This window comes from Uloborus diversus, chromosome 3, assembly GCF_026930045.1.
Source record: "Uloborus diversus isolate 005 chromosome 3, Udiv.v.3.1, whole genome shotgun sequence".
Classification (NCBI taxonomy): domain Eukaryota; kingdom Metazoa; phylum Arthropoda; class Arachnida; order Araneae; family Uloboridae; genus Uloborus; species Uloborus diversus.
The window spans coordinates 122,968,455-122,994,442 of record NC_072733.1 but is presented as its reverse complement, the minus strand read 5'-3'; the positions used below and the strand labels follow the sequence as shown (position 1 = coordinate 122,994,442).

The 25,988-nt window shown below is 32.5% G+C and overlaps 1 protein-coding gene across 1 annotated transcript; it reads left to right on the top strand.

The window, feature by feature from the left end:
- Positions 1–1,277: 1,277 nt before the first annotated feature.
- LOC129218926 (protein tincar-like) lies at positions 1,278–8,323 on the top strand. The gene is made up of 3 exons (XM_054853247.1): positions 1,278–1,785; positions 6,651–7,906; positions 8,255–8,323. Exons 1-3 carry the CDS (start codon positions 1,278–1,280, stop codon positions 8,276–8,278), a joined length of 1,788 nt encoding a protein of 595 aa, XP_054709222.1. The 3' UTR covers positions 8,279–8,323.
- Positions 8,324–25,988: the final 17,665 nt, after the last annotated feature.

Here is a 25,988-nt window from a genome sequence, read left to right as displayed (position 1 = left end):
AATGCTTACATATATGAGGCAGTTAGAAGCAAAGGGATGTAAGTCGCAAAATTAAATATTTGGAGATACACAGTACAAATGGTAGGGGAACCTCTCCTCTGTCTTAGGACAAGAGATAGTACTAGTAGCCCTGGTAGGTGCTGCTGTACAACATGATTTAAAAGACAAAATAAATGAAAGCCGAACTAGGATGTTACCTTTAAACGCATTTTACTCAAAACCTGAAAGTGTCCACTTACATCACTTTGCTTCTCACTGCCTCATATGAATAAAATATTTTGCAATATTTTTATTTTCTAATAAAATCAAGATTTCTAATCACGTTTTTCCTTGATAATATATCTCTCTTTTGCCGAGGGAAATAAGAAACCCTGTCATGTCATTTTAAAGCTTGAAATACAGGGTGTCCGAAAAATCCTCGACACATTAAAAAAAATTATAGAAAAAAGAAAAGAAAAAAAAAAGAAAAGGGTAAAAAAGAAGGAAAAAGGCATTTCGCAGCCAGGGTGTCAGTATATGTTATGCTTGTAATTCTTCGTTTAGTAATTTTCATTCCTTTTGCGTTTTTCCATGTCAACAAAAACGATTTAAAAGTAACTTTTAAATGTTTCTTCTTTTTTTCCCCTTTTCATTTTTTTTTTCGATTCCGTAAAAACTCTTGAACCTGTGAAGTATTATGGTGCAAACCGCAAATTCATACGATAATTTGTTGGTTTTTATGAATTTTTTAAATGTGTCAAGGACTTTTCGGACACCTTGTATAAGAAAATGTATCTTATTTTTGCTGAAGTTCATGAAGTTAAAAGTTTTGTTTGTCTTTAATTGCGTCAATATTGCAAAAAGTGAAAATATGAGACTATAATAAATGAAAATTATTTAGTATACACACGAATGGTCAGTTTACGTGCTTTAAGAGTTACCCATTATTTAAGAGTTATATTTTTAGTGTGAAAAAAAAGAAGTAAATGCTACCTAAATGCAAATTTATTTTACACTGTTATTTGTTTTATACTGCTACTAACTGTTTTATGATTTTTCATTATTTGATCTTCTTAATTTTTCATTTTGCTTAAATTAAATACGATTTTATTATTCTAGCGAATTCAATGTTTCCTTTTTGTTTTAGGTTACATGAAATAAATAATTGGTGGAAACTCTCACTGACATGCTTCAAGATAATGCACAACTAATATAGTACCACAATCGAAGTAAACACTATACCACAGCTGTGCTGATTACACTAGTGTCCTTTCTGAACTCAACAAGAAAAAACAGCTATGGTATCTCAGCCGCATGGAGGTCACCTTATAAAGGGTCGTAGAGACGGTATGGCGGCTTGCCAGCGTCCAAGAGTAAATAGTCAATGGTCTGTTTGGTACTGTGTTTTTGCAATAGCGCTACAAATTTATATTATGGTAACTAGCATTCAAAGGTTCACTCGCTACGTTTCCTTACCATGGCCTCCACAAGGACAGCCTTACTTCGAACTTAATGCTTATGTGGCTTTCATTGGAGCTGCTGTTGTTCTGATGCCATTTTTTGTAATATCTGCCCTCATGAAAGTCGGAAATTACGCCAACGATGGTCATAAAGTTGGTGATGAAGAGCCAGATATGGTTGTCTACCAAAATCTGCGCAAGAGAAAGTGTTGCCGATGGGTTAAATCTTTATGGAAACATGGAGGACCAGTTGCACCTTTGATACATCTTGCAGCATCAATGTGCCTTTTACTACCCAGGCTGCTTATTGAAGCACAGCTAATTAAGCATGGCTTCCTAAGTAAAGGTAAGTCTATTTTCACTTCTAAGATAATATTAAAAAAATATTCCAGCTACATGAAAGACGTGTCAATAGCTATTTGGCTTCCGTAAGGATTTTTCAAAAGTAAATATTGCATCTAACTTTGAATCTCCTAATCAGCTGAAAGTGTGTTTTATATTCTGTGAACCGTTGTTAATAACTTGTATCCAGTTAAACCATAATCCTAAGGTCGTAGCACCTGGAGTTTGAGTAAAAATTAAAAAAAATCAGATTAAAGTGCGACAGGAACGATGGGAAAGTAGTTTAAACAGCAAAGCAAATGAATAACCGGTAACCTAATGAAAATATTGGAAGCGCAAATAAAAACACCAATAGAAAACGCTAACTGAGCTGAAGAAGTATTGGAATACTATTTTAAGAGAAACAAGCAGTGAAAGAATGTAATTGTTCGTTCTAAAAATCCGACTAGAAATAAATTGAATAAGTGGAACGATAGAGAATAAAAAACAAACAAATGAAGTAAATTAACAGAACGAGCGAAAATGAATTTAAATAACTAAATACAGAGTTTAAAATAATATAAAAGAAATAATTTTCTTTTTTGTGCTTTAAGCGTCTTTTTTTTTTTTTTTTTTTTTAAATATTCTGCGCAAAGGTTATTTAATTCCTTCGCTTATTGTAATTAATATTCTCAATGTATATTTATTATTTACTTATATAACTTTTTTTAAACGTTGCTCTGAATTTTTATTATTTCGTTTATATGGTGCTATCTACAAGTGTGATCTAGTTTAATCGTATTCAAATCGAAAATGATACCGTCATCAAAACGAATTCCTATGGGGAAAATTCTACATTTTCAATTACCCATGCTTCAACTTCATAATGTTTCTATGTATTGATGCGTATCTAATCATTTCTTAAATGATTATTACTATTTAACATGTAATTCTGGGACTGGCCAACCGCAAGGGGGTTAAAGTAAATAAAGAAGTTTTCGTCAAAAAAAAAAAAAAAAAAAAAAAAAAAAAAATATATATATATATATATATATATATATATATATATATATATATATATATATATATATATATATATATAGAAAATACCTTAAAAAAGTATTTTCAAGAGTTTCAAAATAGAAATGCTACATGATTCATGCTTAATAATGGATACACACACTATGTCTAACTATCTTTACATGTATCGTTGCGGATAAGAGAAAATAATAATGGGCTTTCAACTAACGCAAGATTTTGCATTGATATTATAAAGAAAAATGATTTAACATTTTAATTACCTAATTATGCATGAAAATTTATGTTGCTTAGGAAGTTATTTACGTAAGTTAGTATCATAAGATTATTTCTCCAAGCAAATTTTAATGTACATCGTATCGCACGACGTCTATCATAATATTTTTAGCAGAAAAATTACGGTTCTGATTTTTTGTTGGATGTGTCTTGATTTAGATCCTTCACAAAAACCCTAAAGAATGAAATTGAAAACCTCACCCATTTATCAGAATGTGATGCATCGTTCAATTGTTTCCCTCCTCATTCCCATAAACGAGACTAAGAAATTTTTATAACATTGCTGTGAATAAAGAGTTAGAGAAGCATAACTAAAATAAGCGGCACATATAAGCATCTTTTTGCCGCCATAATAGCTACGACTGATAAGTGCCAAGACTATTTAGTGTCAAAATATTTTAAAACATTCTGCTAGATATGAATTTCACAACTTGCCATACATTGCTCTAACATTTTCTTCTTATCCTTCTGTAGTTTATAAAACTGAAAACGAAATGCGCTCCATACAGAAAAATCTTCCGATGAGCAAACATTTCTGAAGTTCATGAACTCTAAGAGGGAATTATAGAAGCGGCTTTCGTCGAAATCCATTTCAAAAGATGAAAACACCCTCACTTCATAACTAGTGCAAAGCTATCTTCAGCCATCAAAAATGGTTTTGATTACTTGTCCTCCCATGGTTGAGAATATCATCAAAGGCCAATTCTGAAGACCTCGCAGCTATTTCCCGACTTCCGTTCTCTAAGCGTTGCTCAGGGCTTTCCGAGTTTAATTGTCCAACTCCTCCTCTCCAACGGCCCCCTCCCCCACCTATGCTAAGGCAATTTAGGATAGTCCGTATATGACGTCATGACATCCTCTGCTCTGCAAATCGTTGAGAAATGTAATTAGGAAAATGAGCATTTTGCTTTTTAATTCTTTGTTGCGCTGGGCAAATTCTTCTCCAGGGCTGTATGTGGGCCCCGAGTGTGTAAACGGCAGAGGCTGAGAGCGCAAGAAGCAGAAGAGGAAAGTCTTTCGCAGATTAATCAAACCCAAAAAGGAAGAAGAGAAAATATTTTTTTTCTCTTCTTAAGAACTTGCATGGAATCCGAGTTGTCCACAACGGATCTGTGGAGAAAAAAGAACTCCTAAGAGATGGAAGAAAATGATATCGCCGAAAAGGTTTTTTCGTTTCCCCAGTATTTAATGAAGAAACCATGAAATCTGCATTCTTTTCAGTTTTTCTAATTCTTTACAGAAGGCTTAGAATAAAGACTTAATAACTTTATAAAAGAAGGAAAAAGAGTGTTCTTGAGAATTTTTATTAGCGAGGTGTTAGAAATAGTTTGCTTTGAGCTTTCTTTGCCCTGAAACTTTTTTTCTATGCTTGTGAACTATAATTTTAAATTCCGACTTCTATTATCTCACTTTAATTGCTTCTAAATTGTGTTTAAAACTCTACTGTGGGCGTCAGCTTTTCATACAGGCTTTTTTTTTAGTTTATAAATTCGGATATTACGTTCAAAAAAAAAAAAAAAAAAAAAGAGAAAGATATACGCTTGATACAACAATAAATTTTTAAATAACTGTTTTATTTTTTAATTTTTTTTCTCTGCATCATTTGTTCTCTCCCCCTTCTTCCCACCAAGTTGAATTGTATATATCGTCGGCACCATGCTAAACTTATGAATGTGAAAAATCGCGATTCTCGTTTTTCAAGTTTGATGGTTTGTCCTTGTACTCAAAAAGCTACCTACTGGTTATACTTACTTCAAACGACAATTTTAAAGTTATCTAAAAAAATTAAAACATTGAAAGTAACTAAACGCGTCACGTGGAAAAAAATATTGTTTTGGCTCTCACGAAAAGTGCCAATTTTCACATTCGTTAGTTTAGCAGGGTGCCGACGAATCGTTGTTCGGCATTACAACTATTTTAACTTTTAAAAAGTTGTTATGCCAGTTAAAATTTAAACTATTCTATTTTATTTCTAGTATTTAACTAAGGAACTTTACCGTGACCATACAATCTCAGAAAGGAACAGAACGCATTTCTTTCGCTCTTCTTTGAAGAATTGATCGTAGAAAATAATATTTTCGTTATTTAATCTTATTTATGATCGACTAAGGTGGTTATATATATTATGTCTAGTAAGTGATCTTTTAAGAGGTCTCTGGACTCTTAAATGGTAACGCGACACGACAAAAGCCCATTATTTAAAAGCTTGTAACTAAATTTCTATACTAGCTATAATAAAAATATTAGTCATAAATTCACGTGAATGGTCATAAAATGGTTTCGAACAATTAAGTTTAGCTTATTAATCAGTTTGAAATATATTTTCATGTGAAGAAGACGGTGTTGAAATTGCACATAACCTCTGCTAAAACTAAGATATTGTCAGACCAATAACATAAAATGAACCATTTATATAAGAATTTTGCTAATAGGTAAGGCTTGGTAATGTAATCACTGAAGAATTTTTCAAGATTTTTCGCTTATGCACATGTGAACACAGTAAAATATACAATGATCACATATGCCCTGACCTACACTGTATAAATGTCAAACGGTGGAATAAAATTGTAATGTAAAATTATCAAGATTTTCAAAACAACATCAAAAAAAAAAAAAAAAAAAATTCTGTTTTACCTTGTTTTCATCGTTTTTGTAACTTTTTTTTTACAAACCATAAACTATTTTCTTACAAAATTTCGATTTCGGGTGATTAAAAAAAAGTCGATAAAAAAGTGTTTTAATTGATTTTTTTATTAAAATTCTTTTAGTGGTGGTAAAAAGTTTCTTACGTAGAAAGATGCATTTTTGCTCGAGCATTGACAGGTTTTATATTAATAACAGAAATTTTAAGTATTGACTCTAGCAGAAAAAATATAATACGCCACTGTTTTAAAACACTGTTGTTGCTTTCAAAAACTATCATTTTTCAAACGTATTTGCTAAAACTAATCTTCATTGCTCTTTATGATTTGTTAAGATATTAATAGCTCATAGTTCTTTGACAAATGGTTGTAAAATGTTATTGCTGCTCAGTCGAAAATTATTCTATTGTTTGTGAGACATATTAGTATTGTTCATTGAACGTTGACCTAATTGCCTTTATGACATTAGTCAAGTTCAAACGTCAGCGCTAACTTACGTTACACCATTTTCGACCGCTTTGGCATCAAGTAAATCATTTGAAGCAATTAAAGGTTAGCGTTAAGGTCATTTCTTTATTGTTAAGGATATTCAAATCATATTCATTCAAAGTGAGACAGGAAACGAATGAAGCTTTCTATAGTTCTTCCAAGGAAGAACTTCTTGCGGAAGCTGCATATTAAAATCTTCGGCATAATTTCGTTTATCCTGTGGTTGATTAAAATAATGTTGAAGTAATTATCCATTATTTAAGTGATTTTTCTCTCGTCTTGAGTAAAAGTAATTCTAAGCAAAAAATTGTTTTCTTTTATTGAAATTCATTTATTTATTGGTAAATGTATATTTTTATTAATGATACATTTTCTTACTAAAATTAATATTATGACATATTTAAAAATGTCTCGATAGACTTCTAAAAATTTTGTTATTTTTTAGGAGCCATTTGGCGAACGGACTTGGATTTCCTCATTACTCATAAGGACCGGTTAGTAACCCTGAGATTTTTAGCTACATTAAACGCAACAGAAGTATGGGGGCAGCAAGGAGATGATTCACCAAGACCATCTTTAAGGCCAGAAATACAAATGGAAGAAAACACCTTACTTTCTTCTGAGTTCATAAATTATACAATTGCACTTTTAGTTTATGCTGTTCGATATCCAGCAGTTTTTTGGAATGCCAACAAAAGCTTTGGTCTACTTTTCAGCTGCTACCTACTACTTACATCCTCTCAACAACTGCTAGCAATGGCCGGATTCGCTATCCTGTACAAAGTGCATATTTGTGGTCCGAGAGACGTATTGCTAAGATTTAGTCCTCTTTTTCTAAATGTTAAATTAGCAGTTTTGTCATTTTTGGTATACAGTGCACTATTGACTTTTTCAGGGTCAGCCCTTTATTTTTATGGCCTTCAAAAGTATAATGAATGGGTTGACAGTAGGGTACAATGTCAACTTATTCGATGGAAGAAAGAATCACGACGGTTATGGGGAGTAGCTCCTCATTTAACCGCCTTCGTTGCTTTGATAGCAACTGCATTATGTGCTGGTCCATTAATGTATGACTATACCCTTCTCTATTGTGGAAGCTTAGATGGAGCTGTACTGGCTGGTGTAACCGGTACTATTGTTCACCTCTTTCTGTGGATTGTCTTGTGGCTCATCTTGACTATTAAGCATCAATGGGTATTTAATTCAGCTACAGTAAGTGGTGATTTGCAGTTGAATGGATTCAAAGGAAGTGGACAAGAAGCTCCGCTTTTGGTAATTGATCACGGGCAAACTTACCAAGTTAGAGAAAAAGATTCCAAAAAAGCAATTTTAAGTGTTGTTCACAAGTCAATGGCCTCCATACCAAAAGTTTCGCCTTCAGAAGATGATGATATTTATTGGTTAAAACCAAAGCCCCCACCTCCGAAAGACTCGGAAAGGGCATCTACCTGGCATAGAAATCAAAGGAAATCTCCGGGGCCTAAGCATAAAGTAATTTTCCAAGACGGACTTATTGGTTCTTCTGCTACTTGTAAAAGAACCAGATCACTTAAGAAGTCTCCAAAAGTCACGGGGAGATTCAAAAAACAGAATGTAAAGTTTGAAGAACTGTCAGATTCTGATGATGGTGATTATGCTACTTTAAGAGACATGACAGTTGTTCGCGAAGAAGGCGATGGAGAAGATGGACTACTTACCAAGGTAGGAATCAAAATTAAATAAACCCTGTTCTAGTGCAAGGATGAATCATGCTATATTTTGCCAAAGAAAGCATAACTTTCAAATGAAGAATAGACTAACTGTTTAATTTTACTGTTATTTTGAATATTTCAAAGCTTTACCCGCAATGCATAAAATAAATAAAAAAAAAGTGCAATAATTGTTATTTTTTGTTGAATGATTGAAGAAAATATCTATTATACGTAAGAAATTACTATTATCAAAATTCAGTTATTGGAGTCGTATAATTAATGTGTCAGAATAGTGAACTTTGATGCTGCAAATTTTATATTATGCGATTAACTAACTAGGTTTTCCTCCGTTGTAGAGACTTCGGCCTCGAGATGGAAATGAACTGATGAGGAGAGACTACGAGAACTTACAAATGCATGAATTTTCTCCAGGAATGGATGATTGCTATGACGAAGAAGAAAGTCAAGGTTTTGCAAGTCCTACGAATTCGCACTTGAGGGTTCCTGTGTCTGTGCATCGCCAGCCATCCAACAGTTCGAGAAGGACTGATTCTGGCGTTTCGCGAGGCGATATTGGCGATATAACTCCCAGGTCAGGATCGATTAGTGAATCTTCAACTTCACCTGAAAAAGGGACGAGTGAATCCTCTAGTGGTGTGCATTCAAATGGAAGTTTTGGCAATAAACGTGCTTCAAGTTTGGAGAATGTTGGGTTAGCCACACTTGCTAGACCGACTTGGAAAAGTATGTCCTTACAGAGAGGTGTCGCACCACCTCCTGTTGTGGCACCACATGCAAAAGTTTTTAGATCACCAAACAATGCTGTAGTTATTCACCGAATAAAAAAAGTTGCTGATGAAGCTACAAAATCTAATCTAGAACCATTTGAACGAGCTACTAATATTCGAATGACTTCTTTCACAGACCAACCAGACTTTCCTTCAAGTGTAGGTGTAAATAATAACTGTAATCCTAAATCTCCGCAGCACTTTTCCTCTGTTCTTCCGACTCATCAGCGAAGAGATTCAGCGAATTATTCTTTAACTTCTTCTGCAGAATCAGAATCTAGTGTGCAACATTCTTGATAGTCTCATGTTCATGAATGATTGCTTGTAAATAATGCATGAGTGAAACCTTGAATAAGTCATAATTACACAACATTCAAGAGCATATTATATCATATTTCCTTTCATACATTCCAGTGATAATGTAAGCAAATAATTCTTCCATGTTGCACTCATTTTATAAATATACTCTTATCTACTCTAAGAATTTGTAGTTCATACAACGGGACCATCGCGTATTCCATTTTACTCGAATCAAGCAGTGATAACTATTAAAGACAAATATTAAATTTGAAAAATTGCCGAGCAAATACTAAACTTGAAAGTATAATGCTAGAAGAAACATAGGTAGTTTTTTATCTTTGAGTTTTTCTGGTATGAAAACTATTTTGATAACATGATTTTAAACTTTTGTTATTGGAAGTTTTGCGATTAGTTTTTTACATTGAAATTTATCAATTTTTAAATTTTACTGACCATTTGAAGACTAAGCATTATACTCATTAGTTTGAAAAGTTTTTTTGTAGTAATCACTATTTTAAATCAAACTACATTAATTCTTTGATAAATAACTCAGACAAGTTTGATAATTAAAGACAAACACATTAATATGCTTAGATGTTATAATTTATATTTTAAATGATATTAATTCAAGCATTACGTATATGCACATTTTTAGGTTGAAATTATTTTATAAACTTCAATTTAAAGTATGTTCTTTTAGGAACTTGCTTTTCAACTCTGCTTTCTGTAAATAAGGAAAACTGTTGAATTAAGTACATATTTTTTATGTAACATAGCAGCAATGCATTGAGTTAATAGTAGGATTATGGTAATTCTGCAGGAAATTGTAAACTATTATTATCTAAATTTCAAAGTAATGCATCCCAGCAATATGTCTGAAGAATGAGTAGGAAACCATTTTGTGATAATTTGGTCATAAAAAGATCAGTGGCTTGGAGATTTTTTTAAAATTTGAAAGGATTTCTCATTATTAATAGAAGTATAATAGAAGTAAACTCAGAACTAAGCTTTATCTTTCCTATTTCAACAAGCATTTTTCTAAAGCAAATGTACCAGTAAAAACTGATTTTTTTCTCAAACAGCTCATCTTTTGCTTTTATCTCGTGTGAGTCAAACTTGTTAATATGTATATTTATTGAGAAAACTGTAAAAAGCGCCTGTGAGTGTACATAATGTTTTTACACTTCAACTTTTAAGACTTTTGGTACGGGGCTTGATTTAAGGTATTGTTGACTGTAAGCTATTCAAAGCACTTCTAATTATGTTGATTACTGGATATTTAATACTGCTTTTAATAAAAGTGGCTGAAGTAATTTTTGTTTAAACTCATGTAGCACATTTGAATACGAATGTGCCACAAATTAATAAAACTAACCTCGCTTCGTATTGCTTCAAAAAACAGCTTCAGGAAGACGCTTTGAATTACAGATACAGTGATTATTGTGATATCTCAATTTTGTATTGTGTATAAATATGAGGCTTTAACCTTTTTGTTATGACTGTGACAGCAACACATTTTATTGGTACAACGCTATATTTTAATCAAATGTTTTATAAATGTTATTGAAAGATCTCTGCGCCGGCATTTTTAAAGTTTTTCGTTTTGAGCTTGCACTACTGTGTTACTTTAACTATGTGTATACATACATACATTTAGATGATCATCTTACTTTATGAGTTTTATGAATATGTACGTATAGCTGTGCTTAGATTTCAATTGCTTTTAGTATTTGCATAAAAAGACTTCTGGCATGATGTCACGCAATCATATTTATATAGACATTACAAAGACAATGTATTTTTCCCTCTGAATATTTCGACCAATTTTCTTTCGTAATAAAAACTTCTCGGCATTTGTCGATACTTTTATCAAAATCCTTAAGAAAGTAGCTTGCACATTTCAGCTACACATTTAATCATTGTGATCATGTGATACATCTTGTTTTACAAAATATGTCATCAGAATAAGTACGAGAAAACCAAATAATCGTCGAAAAGAGAGAAAAGAAAAAAAAAAGTAGTTTTTCGAAAACATAAGTAATTTAACCCAGAAGTGCAATGGTTAAGTTACAGACTTTTATTGAAAACATTTGATGGTTTAAAAATTGGTTTATGAGATAATGGTTTCGAGGAAAGCTTTTGGAACTTATTGGGTCATAAATAAAATTCTTTATTAAAAACACTTTAAAAAGGAACTCTTTTTGACATTGGTGCTGACGGAGAATTATTTCTAACACTAAGTAAGAATTATCAAATAATATTAGTTTGTATACGTAAAAAATAAATAAATACAAAACAACATTTTAGTTTTGCTGAATAATACATAATAACAGTATCTTGTATACATATAAACATAGTGATGACAACGAAACCTATACTCTAAATTCTTGGTTTGAGCTCGTGCTTTCAGTTATTTTTTTTCCTTCAAATTCCTCAAGTATTTCAATAATTATAGATAAAGAAATATCTAAAACGTTCACATCAGGAGGGGACAATAAATCCAGATAGATTTTTTTGACCTGGTTTTGCCTTCAAACCTAGCCAATAGCGCTACAAAAGAGAAGCAATTCATTGTTTAATTGCTCGTATATATGTATTGCGGATAATGGTGAATGAGGACTCGCTGGTGGGTTTCTATCTTTGGACCACTGTGATGTGAATCCACCTTAACTACAGTATGTTTTATATATTTTTGTAATATGATTTATAGTTTCTGCTGGCGATCGAGGGTAGTATCTCAACTCTGTTACTACGCAAAGCTAATGGCTTTTTGTAATGCCAAAAGTGCAAAATAATAATGTTAACATCAAAATTTTGAGAAGAAACTTCTGGTTCAGGTCACCGATTAGTGCACAGTGATAAACTTCTCATATTTTTTAATAATTCAGGATAAATTTAGTACTGTTAAATTAGCTGAACTTGTTGATATGAATAAATTACTGCAGTTTTAAAGAATATATTTTGATACTGGAACCGAAATTCTTAGATGATTAGTTGAAAATTATTTTTGTCAAAAATATTTTCTATGCATTTCAGGTTCTTGTGTTAGCATTTTGTAAATTGTTAAGTTTTTGAGTACATTCAATAGCTCGATGCTGTTGCTTTTAATTTTTATCTTCAGTTGATCATTCCCGCTCCTGTCGTATAGGGGCATGTTATTGAGTTTATTACCTTTTATTTTGAGCTTTGATGCATGTTTCAAAATAAAATCAAAATGGTGAGGTTTATATGTTTGGTTGAAAGCTTTTGTAAGAATTTTCTTACTATCTTAGACCTAAGAATGGATATATTTTCACATTGACACCAAATGTGCATTAAATTCTGGTTGATATCACTATTATATTTTTGTTCATTTTCAAGGTGCTAAAGAAGCCTGTAATATAATTCTATATGCATGCATTAATTTGAAAATCTGAAGATAAGTGAAACGTTTTGTGGCATTTTCCTAAAATATTAGTCAAGCTATAGCGAAAATAAATTTTGTAAAATGTTATTTAAAAAAAAAAAAACAGTGTGAGTGATATTTCAGTTAGAAATTTCGGGTGAATTTACTATACCATTCATTTGGGAAGCAAATGCATTTTTCGAGCTTGTTTTTTCATGCTCATGTTCGTATATATTGCCTTTGCGTAACTCTTGGAATGGTATTTTATTTGAGATGTGAAGTAGTTGGTTTTGTACATAACGATTTGTATATATTGCCTCTAATTTTTTATAGCATGTTCTGTGCTACTGAATTGTAAAAAGCTTGAAATTTGTACAATGATCTCTTTTTTTGTATAAATGTAAACTTTGTGCCAAATAAAACTATTGAATGTGAAACATGTTTCCTCATTGCTCTGGTTTTCCTGATTTTTTCACGAAAAGATTTTATCATAATGTGTTTAAAAAAGCAACTTTAGTTACCTTTTGAGAATACTTCAATACCTTATTTAATTATTAGAATTACACTTTCCAAATCTTAACTAAAACAAAATTAGAGCTTTTAAACTAATGATGTGATTAGAACTAAGTTTTTTTTCCACAGAAGACCAAAAAATAATAACATCATTTTTAAATCTTGTCGTAGTAAAAATATCAATAATAGCTGATACAATTTAATATTCCTTTTATGTTTACTCAATCAGTAAATTACAGGAAAAAACTTAATTCTTAAGGCAAATTCGGCGACAAACTGGTATTTAAAATTTCATGAAAACATTTTTGCAAAATAAAAAAAAAGCACTGATAATTTTTTAATAAAATTGAAAATTCTAAAATGAAATTAGTCACTATAATATACAGGGTGTTCCGTTTTAACCTCCAAGACGGTTATTTTCGCAACCGTTAGTCCTAAATGTATACTTCCAATTGCAAAAATGTTCAAAATCAGATGCAGAGTTAAGATTTTGAAAATTTGAAATGAAAATAAAAGTAAGTCAAAAGATACAAAATTTAACTTTTTATACGGATCCTAAGTCCCCTAACTTATATTCAGGAAAAAAATTCTCCATTGAAAATGACATCAACACAAAACGTTTGGCATTAGTACGCCCAAGATTCATCGAGATATGAAACGCGGCGTTTTGTGACTTTCATCATTTTACACTCGCCGTCAATAACACCTTTTGGGGGAAAATATAGCGGTTAACAAGTGTTCAAAATTATGCGTGTGCAGAGTGTGGTTTTTCACATTGTTCGAGGTTTCGCAGTGTGTTTTTGCGTATCACGGCAAAACATTTGCATGTATTTTTGAATAGTAATGAAAAATATAAATACCTTTTTTTTTACTTGGACAATCTGTCATTCTTCTGAATTGTGATAAGTTCCAATCTTATCTTCTGTATGGTCCCTTAAAGCTTTGAATTGAAATATCTCCTTGAGTTTTGGTCGCACAAATGTAAAGTTTTTTGGTCTCAGTAATAGTTTTCAATGGAGATTATTTCTCTAAATATAAGTTAGGAGACCTAAGCCCCGTATAAAAAGTTAAATTCTGTTTTTCGACTTATATATTAAATTTTGTTTCAAACTTTTAGTATCTTAACTCTGCATCTGATTTTGAACATTTTTACAATTGGAAATATACATCTAGGACTAACGGTTGCGAAATTAAAGATCTTTGCAGGTTAAAACGGAACACCCTGTATAACCTTATAAATTGTTTTACCAGACTACATTCCAATACAAATTTTCTGAAGTTGGTTTTAATAGTCAAAATTTTGTATATAAAGCGGCTACATTTGGCTATTTATTTCTTTAAAATGCAGATCGTATCAAATAAAACTGGAACCATCTTCTTTTTTTTCGTTTTTTAAACCATTTTATAATATTTTAAAATTCCAAATAAATTAGGAATAGCAAGGCAGGGAACTCAAAAAATTCCTATCGTAATTTCCTTATGATTCTACTTATGACTAGTGCTGCGACATACACTGTATGGCCAAAAGTATTGGGACACTTTCAAAAATTCACATTTTTACGAATTTCTCGAGAAATTGCTCTGCAATTTTTTTTATATAAAAGATATACTCCAGTTGTCATTTTACAGTAAAAACTGAATCTACTATTCATTTAGGGGACCAGTAACAAATTGAAAGAGCAAAAAAAGGTTTTTGATCATAATTCATTGTAAATAGCTAGAAGTAAGTTGTAAATTTCAGAAATAAGGTTAAGGAACTAGGACTAATTTATGTTTACATTTTCGTGAGAGTATTTGTTATACCCACAGAAATACAAGCATTTTTTTTTTCAAAAATACAAATTTTATTTGAAGGTTTTCGGCTCACAACACGCAGATTTTTCCGTCAAACTTTACTAAACTTTCAGAATACTTGACTGTATTCAAAAGAAACATAAAAACAAAATTTGAAATTAAAAAGATCGAAAATTAAGTGAAATATCAATGTTTAAAGCAATTAGTTTTTCATTGCGCATGCGCGAAAGATAGTAATTTATAACCTTCATAATCAAAAACTCGGATAGATCCTGCAACTCGTAATAGAATTTCAGCTTTAAATCTTTAAAATTTTAAAAGTTATCAGCGATTTAATGAGCCGAATTTCAATAATTCTTGGCAAATAATGCGTTTTTGTCATGAACCACTGCAATCATTGCACACGATAAGAGGAATGTGTCGCCAGTTTGCGAACGACACTTTACAATTTGTGGCCTATCCAAGAATTATTAAATTTCGGCTCATTAGATCGCTTCTAACTTTATAAATTTTAAAGATATCGAGTTGGAATTTTATTATGAGCTGTAAGATGGTGCTTGCGCTTTGGATTATGAAGGTTATAAATTGTTATTTTTAGCACATGCGCAGTGAAAATTCAAATGCTTTAAATGTTCAAATTTCATCCAATTTTCAATATTTTGACTTCAAATTATTAGTATGTTTCTCTTGTATGCGGTCAAATATTCTGAAAGTTTCGTCACGCTTGACGGAAAACACTGCGTGTTATAAGCCAAAATCCTACAAGTAAAATTTGTATTTTTGAATAAGATGCTTGTATCTCCGTGGGTATAAGAGATTTTTGCACGAACACATAAAAATAAATTCTACATAATTCTTAAATTTATAGCTTATTCCCAGCTTTTTATAATAAAGGATAATCAGAGAAAGAGAATGTTTTCGCTTAATTACTCCTGTTTAACTGATAATGATGAGCCATCCGTAAAGGAATGAGAATGACTAGCAATGACGATGACGACGCACAACGTGGCGTTTGTGAAGGATTTTATTCCTGTAACGAACAAGGTGAAATTTGTTTAAGATATATGAACTGTTTTCATTTATGTCATGAAAAACGCAACGAGAGGAAAAGAAAGATACAAAAGTTTTGTATTTTCTGAAATTGAAGCTTGTTTACAGAATACATGTTTAACGAAATGTGCAGGTTTATACATGACACATAAAATAATATTTGTTCCTAAATTAATTCTTTCACACTCCAAAACTTTCTTTTTTTTATATAAACGATATTAGGAACATCTTTTTGGAAACTGAAAAATGTTATTGTTCAGCTACTTTTTATTAACCTGTCCAACATGCTGATGATATTAAACTTGATTGCGTGAATATCTAGCACATTGAGAAGAGATAAAATGGAGGGAGTGAAGACTTTCATTAATGAAACTGAGACCCCCAAGAAACGTAAAACATTTTAAAGCAAATCATTGGAAGAAATCATGTTTATTTCACTTGTTTCACGCAAAACGTGCCAATCATTCGTCGTTGAGTCACGTGACTTGGAATTTTACGGTCAACTTTTGCCAAGCCAATGATTGGACTTGCTCTCTCCATTTTAATTCCTGCTCTAAGACCTAACCACATATTTTCACAACAACCTCACACCAATTTTATACTTGTTTGTGAAATGTTTATACTTTTGGGTGCAAATTACAATAAGTGGGCGATATTCGGGCCCCCTACTTTAATTACTTTGTGATTTGTACGCACCGGAAATCTATTTATTGAGACCATTTTTAGTATTTTACATTCTACGTTGTACGTTTATTATTATGTTACTTAGTTTAACAGTGTATGGAAGGGAAAGTTCGTCTATATTGGACCACTGCTTAAATCGCACCTCAGACATAAAAACTATCATAAAGTTCTGAAGGCTATGAAGGTGAAGTTTCATCGGTCTTCGAACTGCGTAGCTTCTGCTAAAATGTGATTTGTGTTTAACATTAGCAAAATGTTATTTCGAGTACTTCTACCTATTTGAAATATATAAACACTTTGAAACTGAAGTGAGTGTTATTATAGTTTTATAAACAGTACTTAATGGGCATATTGCAATAGTGTATTTAAATGCAAGATTATGGATCGTGTTAACAAGATATAAGTAGCCAAATGAAAACAGATATGCTTTTTTTTTACTGGACCGAAAATCTTTTCCTATATTGGACCGGTGGTCCAATTTAAGAATGTGACATTGAACAAAGCTTTCTAGTTTTTTACGTTAGAAAGCGTTATCGGTTTCAGTTAGTAGTATTGTATTGATGAAAAAAATACTTAGTGCAAGAACAAAATTTTATTCATAATAAAAATAGTATATCTCCTTGTTTTAAACAATGCGTAATTGTTTGCTAAATTGTATAGCATTAAAGTTATATCTTTTACCATAATGGTGAAGCAAAGCACTATTCAAAAGGTGAACATAAGTAATGAAAAGTATTAGATGCACACTTGTTTTTTTCCCCCCCTTTTCATTGAGCTTTATTTAAGAAGGCATTGTGAAATCATCTACAAGGTGATACACCACTTCTACAATGAACAACACCTAATTGAATCACTATAGTAAACAAATTTATAATGATTATAATAAAAACATTTTTTTTGAACACACACACTCCGTTCAGAGGATGAAGAAACATAGAACATTTACTAATCTGTTAATTTTTTGAAATTATGTGTTTGAAACTTGAAAAATAGTTTGGACAAAAAAAAAAGAAAATCTACAAAAAAGAAAGTATTATTTTTGCAGTTTAACTAGTTAGTAATTTGTGTCTAATTAACTTTTAATAACTGAATAGAAATCATTATATAGTGTTTACACATTAAAATAAATTATGCACGATCGGGAGAAATGTTGCATTCGTACATTCTTGAATATTTTTTGTAAAGAACGATTACAAAATTAGCAGATAATTTACTTATTTAAACCACATTCCAACGTTTAATAAATAATATGCACGTTCTCACACTTCTTTTTTGTAGTTAAGATGACAGAAACGCAGAATGTTTTTTTTAATTTTGGACTCTAAAAAAATATAAAATTACACGCATCCTTACATACGCACATAATTAATCTTTGCATATCTCGTCACTTTCCGGTGTTAATTTAACTATGACAGTTTCAAGTATCTTCTACTACTAGATTTTTCTTAGCACGTGATGTTCTTTTTCTGTTGTTGCTTGGAGGATATCAAAGGCGGCAACGACCACTAACTTGAACATGTGTTTCGATTTATGTTGTCATGGTGCTGTCTTTGGCATTGTGGCAACCCATTTTCAGCATTTCCTACACTCTTTGAGACAAGTAACAAAAGAAACCAAGGTTGTTTGCGAATTTTAAGTGATAGAATTTTTGCTTCATTTTTGTCTTCAGAAAAACTATGTTTTCTCTCTTATTTTTATGCAATAGAAACCCGATTAACCGAAGTAATCGGGACCGGACAATATTCAGTAAATCAATATTTCCAAATAAAAGAGTAATAACCAAAATAACTGTTAAGATATCAATGAAGTAAATCACACAAGACATAAAATGCAGTATAAACTCAATACGACAAAAACGTTTGATCATTATTGTATTATCGAAAATGCCCAGTTAATGTTACTTTTCTTCTTAAATTAAGCACGAATGCTTACTTAATACAGCAGATATTTTTTTCCACATTCTAACGCTTCTAAATTTAAAAGCATTTTGAAAACCAAAACTACTGCAGGACGTCGAAATTACGAAGTAATTGAGCCATAGGTAGTCCATATTTTCAAATTCTTCAGACTTAAAAAAATAGCCAAGAAGATACCGCTTAGGAAAATAGGATATCATTATACCATATAAAGTGGTTGTACAATATGCATGTATATAACATACAATACAGTACATAGCACATTGCACAACAATAAGTAATTAAATTTTTTAACGAAAATTAACTCTCATTGTTTACTGAACACAAAGAAGCAATGGAAAATATTTACACTACTGTATGTACTCTGAGGAACTATGTAACAGCAATTAAACAAAGAAAACAGGCTAGGTCAATTTATAGTATTTGCTGTTTCTACAAAATACACTGATCGACATATTCCTTACTGAGAGACTAATATCTAACATCATTTTATCTGGAAAGGACTTATATCGGACTCTAAAAATGTTCACAATCCAACTGTACTTGTTTTTACTTATTCCGATTTCCCATGTGGTGAAATACGTGTCATTTTTTCATGGTAAATATCAATACTCCACCTCTATTATATGTAGGGGAAAGTGTTGTATCTTGGGACACTTTTCATATATTAATTTTTAACGTAAATTATTAAAATCAAATTTAAAATGAAAAAGTCACATTAAAATAACCCAACATACTTCTACGCAATATACACTCTATAACAAAAAAAATCGACGCACCAAGAATCAATCATCCGATTGCTTTGAAATTTTGTATGCATGAGTGTTTTGATCAGATAAAGAAATGATTAAAATTTGGTGTCTAATAAATGAATAGTTTGATCTCCAGCGCATCGAAACTGCGCTGGCCAGCAGATGTACATTAAGAGCAGTTCTTCAACAGTTGTTAGAACTTTCGGTTCGATTGCGACTCAGATTACCTTTCAACAACTTAAAAATGACTCGTCGCATGGTTCGTGCTGATTACGAGCAACTGTCAGAGTGTAAAAGAGGTCGTATCATTGGATTGAAAGAGGCCGGTTGGTCAAATCGGAGAATCGCTCGTCATTTGAGTCAAAGCGGTGTGGCGATTCGAAGATGCTGGCAAACATGGTGGAAAATGGCAGAGTTCTGCGTCAGGATGGTAGCGGTCGACCTAGGGTCACAACAGATCGTGATGACAGAGTGATTGTCCGATCAGCTGTCACAGCGCTTTCTTCATCTCTATGGACCATCAGACGTTCAACCCAAACACCAATGTCCATCATGACCATTTACAGACGGTTGGGACAGTGAAATCTACGCTCGCACCGACCGTTACTCCCCCTGCCACTGACGTCTACACACTGCCGAGCCAGATTACAGTGGCGCATGGCTGGATCCGGTTGGAATGGTGCCGACTAGGGACGTATAGTCTTTAGCGACGAATCCCGCTTCCAACTGTGTCATGACGATCATCGAAGACGTGTTTGGAGACACCCAGGGCAGAGGGGGGATCCTGGTTTCACTTTTGCACGCCACACTGACCCTCAACAAGGTATTATGGTCTGGGATGCCATTTCCTTTGATAACTGGACCCCTTTAGTCGTAATTAGAGGTACACTTACTGCACAGTGGTACGTCGACGACATCCTAAGACCTGTTTTGCTGCTGTTCCTTTTGCAGTACCCTCGGCTGGTTTTCAGCAGGACAACGCCAGATAACATACGGCCCGTGTTGCTATGAACTGTCTGTAAGCTTGTCAAACTCTTCCGGGGCCTGCCAGATCGCCAGATCTCTCTCCCATCGAGCATGTCTGGGATATGATGGGATGGCGATTGCATCTGGCAAGGAATGTTGGTAACCTCGTCCGACAATTGGAGCGAATTCGGCTCGAAATACCGCACGACACCCTCCGGGAGCTTTATCAGTATTTGCCACTCCATGCTTCAGCTTGTATACAGGCTAGAGGCGGGTCAATACCTTATTGAACTTGTTACTGTAACTCTGACATGATTCAATTATTCTGATAGTTCAATCATTTACTATTGTGAGCATTGTCTCCTTATCCACCAATTTTCGTCTCAATCGGATCACTCCTTCTTGGTGCGTCGATTTTTTTGTTATAGAGTGTATTTTGCAATTTTCAAACAGTTTGAAAATAAAATACTGCCAGCCATTTAAAGTTCCTAGCTGTAACAAGGTACAACATCCTATTGTACCTTGGGACACATCCTGTTGTACTACGGAAAAGTCTTCATGATTCAGGAAACAGGCATATACTTAAACCAATTTTGCACCAGAAAAAAAAAAAAATCATGGTAGTGAATTAAATCATGAATAATTATGAATTATTATCTAACGTTAAACGTGTTTAAAAGACTACATAAGATTAGAACTTTATTCCATGTTCCTAAACATATCTTAATTATTAGGAACCATGCATATGTTGTACCTTCTAACGTGTTCTAAGGTACAAAATGTTTGCTGTCCCAAGGTAAAATCACCACGTGGTTTAAGAAAAAACAAAATGATGGTCAATCTAGATGAAATATCATTTTCTCATAAGCAAAATCTTTAAAGTACTTTTTTTTGCAAAATGAAATTCAGTTGATTAAATTTACAAATACAAAGACAGAAAATGAAATAAAAATGAAGAAAATATTTACTATGGACTCATGAAATTTTTTTTCTCTCATAAAATCGTCAATTTTACTCATTTGATGCTGATTTTTACTATGGCACCATTAAGTGGTGAAGGTTACTATTAAAGATTACAAAAACATGGCTGCTAAAAATAGATTCTTAGAAATTAACAGTGTCGCAAGCAACAAACATCCCAAGATACAACGCTTTCCCCTATACTCATTTCATTAATTATTGTATGTAACTAGTATTTATTTCATGAAATATACATATTCCTTTGCAATATTAGAGCATTTGAATAAACTTCACGTGAGTGCCTTCGAATTTTAGACGTTTCGGATTTTCGATGTTCTAATGTACTTACAGTGTTCAAGAGTTTTACTGGTGTACTTGAGGACGGGGAAAGGAGAAGTGATTGAAATTCATAAATATAATTTGGTTTTCACAGTGAAAATAGTTGCCTATGCTGACCTTTACCACTAACCTTGCACTACGAAAATATGAAACTCAAGAAAGCCAACTTCGGTTAAACGAATTTTCGGAAAAATGTTTTGGATAATAGAAGTTTTACTGTATTTATTTATAATTTTTTATTGTTATGACGGAAAAATAGTAATTTATAGAATTAATGCGAAATTCTTTGGCCTATTAATTTAAAATTAATAGGTCACGCTAGAGGCCTCCGTGGCTCTATGGTAGAAGCTTCGCTTCCTATGCCGGAGGTTGCGGGTTCAATTCCCACCGGTGCCATAAGTGTTATTTCCTTTATATGTGCTGTAAATCTTTCTTGCGTTGTCTTATCTGTTAATAAAGCAGTTCAACCTTTCGAGGCAATCGCAACAATTCTTCCGTAGTAGTTTATTACGAACACGTCAGCAACATAGATCTTTAAAAGGGATAGATAGGCCTTTCTCCTACAGCGCAGCGTATTTCGCCCGGAGAAAGTGGGGTCATCATGATTTTTCCGAGAATCACGTGATCAAGGGACATCGTGTCTCCCTCTTCTCGGGCAGCAGTGATATAACAATGCGAAGCGTCGTTAAAAGTCTACGATTGTCTGAAGATTTTCATTATACTTATGTGAGAAATCTCTATATGTGTGAATCTGAGATTTTCTAGCGAAAGAGGGTTTGATGAATTTTATTAAAAAATAAGGACATAGCGAGTAACAGAAATCTTTCTTTCTGCTAAAGGCAAAAAAAGTCCCCATGCAGAGTCGAAATTAAGAATATTTTAAGCAATTTACTATAGATACCGAGCATTATATTAAATCACTAAAAACAAGCGATGGAATATTAGTTATAGTATGTCCGCGAAAAACTGGATTTTTAGGTTTCCTAATTTCTATGAAAAGTGTGCTGGGAACATATAAAAAGTATGTAGGTGCCCGAATTCCAGTTCTAAACTGCGTAATGACTTATAAGCTTACTCAGGATCACCTTGAAACTTTTTTCAGTGCGATCAGGTTGTGAGGGGGGATTCAACAATAATCGTCGGATAATTTCGAAGTGCGAAAAAAAGATTATTCATTCATGCGAAAATTAAAGAGTCCAGTTCTTCAAATTGCGCTGATTTTGACAACCTTCAAATGCTAAGATTAAATTTTAAGCGTAACAAAAATGAATTGAAAGAAAGCCTTTTCTTCCGATTCCTTTGACGACGATTTGGAAAATTCAGAAATCATCTCAATTAACATGACGCTGTATATTAAAGATGTTTCTGACTACGCTGGATTTTTTGTCCGGCAAGTGCACTCTGTTGTGAACTGCGACGACTTCAACGCAGTCTTAACTACAACAAATCAAAAAATAGACCTAATAAAATTTAAGAATTTTGAGACACATTCAAGTATGATAACTTATTGCAAGATTGCAGCCATTGAAATATGTACATTTGTGAAGAACAACTGAGCGAGAATGTGAAAAAGTTTTGGGATTAAAACACAAAAATATAATGTTACTCATGAGACCACAAGAGTTATGCGAAAAATTTCAAATTCCGTTTTTCTAAGTTTAACTAAGCATATGTTGGAAACAGAAGCAGGAGATTTTCTCATTAAAAAGTTTATCAAATTAATCGTTACTAAATATTTAAGCGTTACAATGTATCGTGCAGTCAATTCAAACAATGAAAATAATTCACAAAGACCAATAAGTAGGAAAGTAACAAAATTAATAGTGTTGAGGAACAATAATCACTAGTTTTCTTCACCCTCGAGTTAAATTGTCAAAATTATCATAGTCTGTGGGACGAAAAAAAAAAAAAAAAAAAAAAAAAAAGAAGAAAAGAAAAATTAGGGAGGGGGCGGAAGTCAAATGACCATTCATGTAGTTTATAATTGCAAATAATTTATTTTCCGAGTACTTAAAAAAAAAAAAAAACACTGAAGTTGCTTAAAAATTAGGAACAAACCAAAGTTATTGGTTTGGCTAATATAGTGTTGGTGCGAAATGCATGCGAATATTAGAATATTATTTAATTGAGTTGATATTCGATACTATTTACATTTGTATTTCTAATTGGTTTATGGTTTTAGATCGGGTTTTATGTTAAATTGTTGCACTGGCTTCAAAAGTTGTGGGAAAAAGCACGCATTGAAACTATTTATTTGTATTTGAAAAATTTGATTGAAATAAAAGAGAATTTATAAGGTCAATTTTTGTTTAAGATTTTTGAAGACATCTTTTTCTACTCAGTATTTAAAGCACTTGAAAAAAAGTTTAAATAGCTTGTGCGCCTGCTTCAAAAGTTATGATGGGAAAATATCTAATGGACCGTTCCATGAAAAAGCTGTCATTTTATCCCGCATTTCATTAAAAAGTAATAACTTAAAAAGGTAACAAAGAACATTTTTTGTAAAAGTACAACAAATACATTTGCGATTTCTTAATGAAAAAAAAAATTGTTACCTTTTTAAATTATTACTTTTAGTGAAAAATATGAGGTGTTACGTGAGGGACAGAGTGTTCCGTTTTTCTTTAATGATGGGTAAAATGCTTTAATTTAACCCAAGCTTAAAGGGGGGTTTAACCTATGCTTAAAGCATTTAACCCATAGGTTAAATGCTTTAATTTCCCTTAATTGTGCAAAAGATCGCGGCGCAAAGTGATTCTCTTCGATAAGGGAAACAGTTTCTTGTGAGGGGAGTCCCTTGATCACGTGATGTCCAACGGGGGATGTTGACGCGCGCTCTGAGGAGAAAAGTGGGGAGAAGGCACATCTATTCTATTTTAAGATCTATGGTCAGCAACAGCAACAATAGGCCAAACTTGAGCTTAAAGAAACCCATTAGCTGCAATACTAGTTACCTGTTCAATGTTTCTCTCACGTGCATCGCATATAGAAGATGGAAAAATACAGCCTACGCAATTTAAAGATAGACGTTATTTTGTTTAAATTTTAGAAAGATTTTACAGTAAAAATTATCATTTGAACCTATGCCAGAAAATTCTGCCAATTATCTGCCATCAAAAAACATTTCTTAATTATACTGTATTTTGGTGCAACATAACGCAAGTATTATAAAATAAAGAAAAATCTTTCTCATTCTGATTAATTGTTACCATTTTATGGAATACCACGAAAACTATTGACAGTGGTTGAAATTCGTACACGGTACAGAAAAGGGTCGCACTCATATGTTCGTCCCTTTCAACGCATTTCCTCTCGACTGTTCACATGTTTGACAAAGAATTATTTCGTTTTCGTATATTATGACAAACTACACATATTTCCGCAACTAAATGGAGAGATTTTAAATGAAAAATACATGTGACGAAAAAACAAGTCACTACAAATATAAAATAGGTAAAACATTCTAGAATCTAGACATGTCTAGCCCTAGTTTTCTGAATGATTTGTCGAGAGAATTCGTCTACATTTATCAAAAAACCGGATTATTATTCAGCGATTTTTACGAGTCGATCTTATCTTAGGTTCCACGCTACCCTTAATTATTCAGTATGAGAGCTCAATGTTCTAGTGCACACGCCATAGAAAAACTGCGCGGAAATGCAGTCCGTTATTTTTGGAAAGCATGAAAGAATTGGGAAGTGCTTCGTAAGAGCGAAAATGAAGGAATCATAAAACCACAAAAGAACTAATGGCAATGCTTGCGATTCGTGGTATGATTATTACCGTACAAAAATATAACATATAAAGGTGGTTGGGGCAAGTAGAACTAGTTCGTTTTTGAAGCCTTTTACTCAAGTTTGTAAAAAAAAAAACCTTATTAAATTCTTTTACCTTACATTTTATCAAGAAACAATAGTTCATCAACATAAAAAAATATTTTCTTCAAAACAAAGTTCACCCGTGGAAATATTCGAAATGTATTTTGATTTATCAGAGAAAGCTTTTCAGCACACGTTCAGTGATTGTAGCTGTCTTTTCTTAATGACTTATGCTATTCATTCTTTTTATTTTGAAAAATAATTTCAAAGTCAAATTCACCAGAAACGTCACACGCACTTGTAACAAGGTCCTAACCCCGCTAAAAACCAGAACTCTAATGATAAAAGTATACCGGTAAGATAGAGACCAGGAGAAAAAGGGGTTAAAACCCTTTAATACACCTCATTTAAATTTTAAAATATAAAGTAAATTGTCTATACCATGACCCCCTTCGTGGCACTCCTGCTTATAGATGGTTACCCTAGTTTAAGATACAGATACGATGCTAAAACGTTTGGCCGTGATAATATTCTAGATTCGAAGGAAATAAACCCACATACAAATACTGCAATTCCGTACAAAACCTGCAAAATTGTTGTTAAGCAATATCTGAGACTATTCACCAAGCTACAATATCCAAGCTGAAATATATTACTGCACTAGCATATATACATAACTTGAAAAGTCAACTCGTCGTATAAGTTCGCTAAGTTTAGTAATTTAAATGCAGTGCATGATATATCCTCACGTTAGTTTCCACTTAAAATATATGAAACTTTCCGAACTAATAGAGCACAGGCGGGAAATCAATATCCAATAATACCGA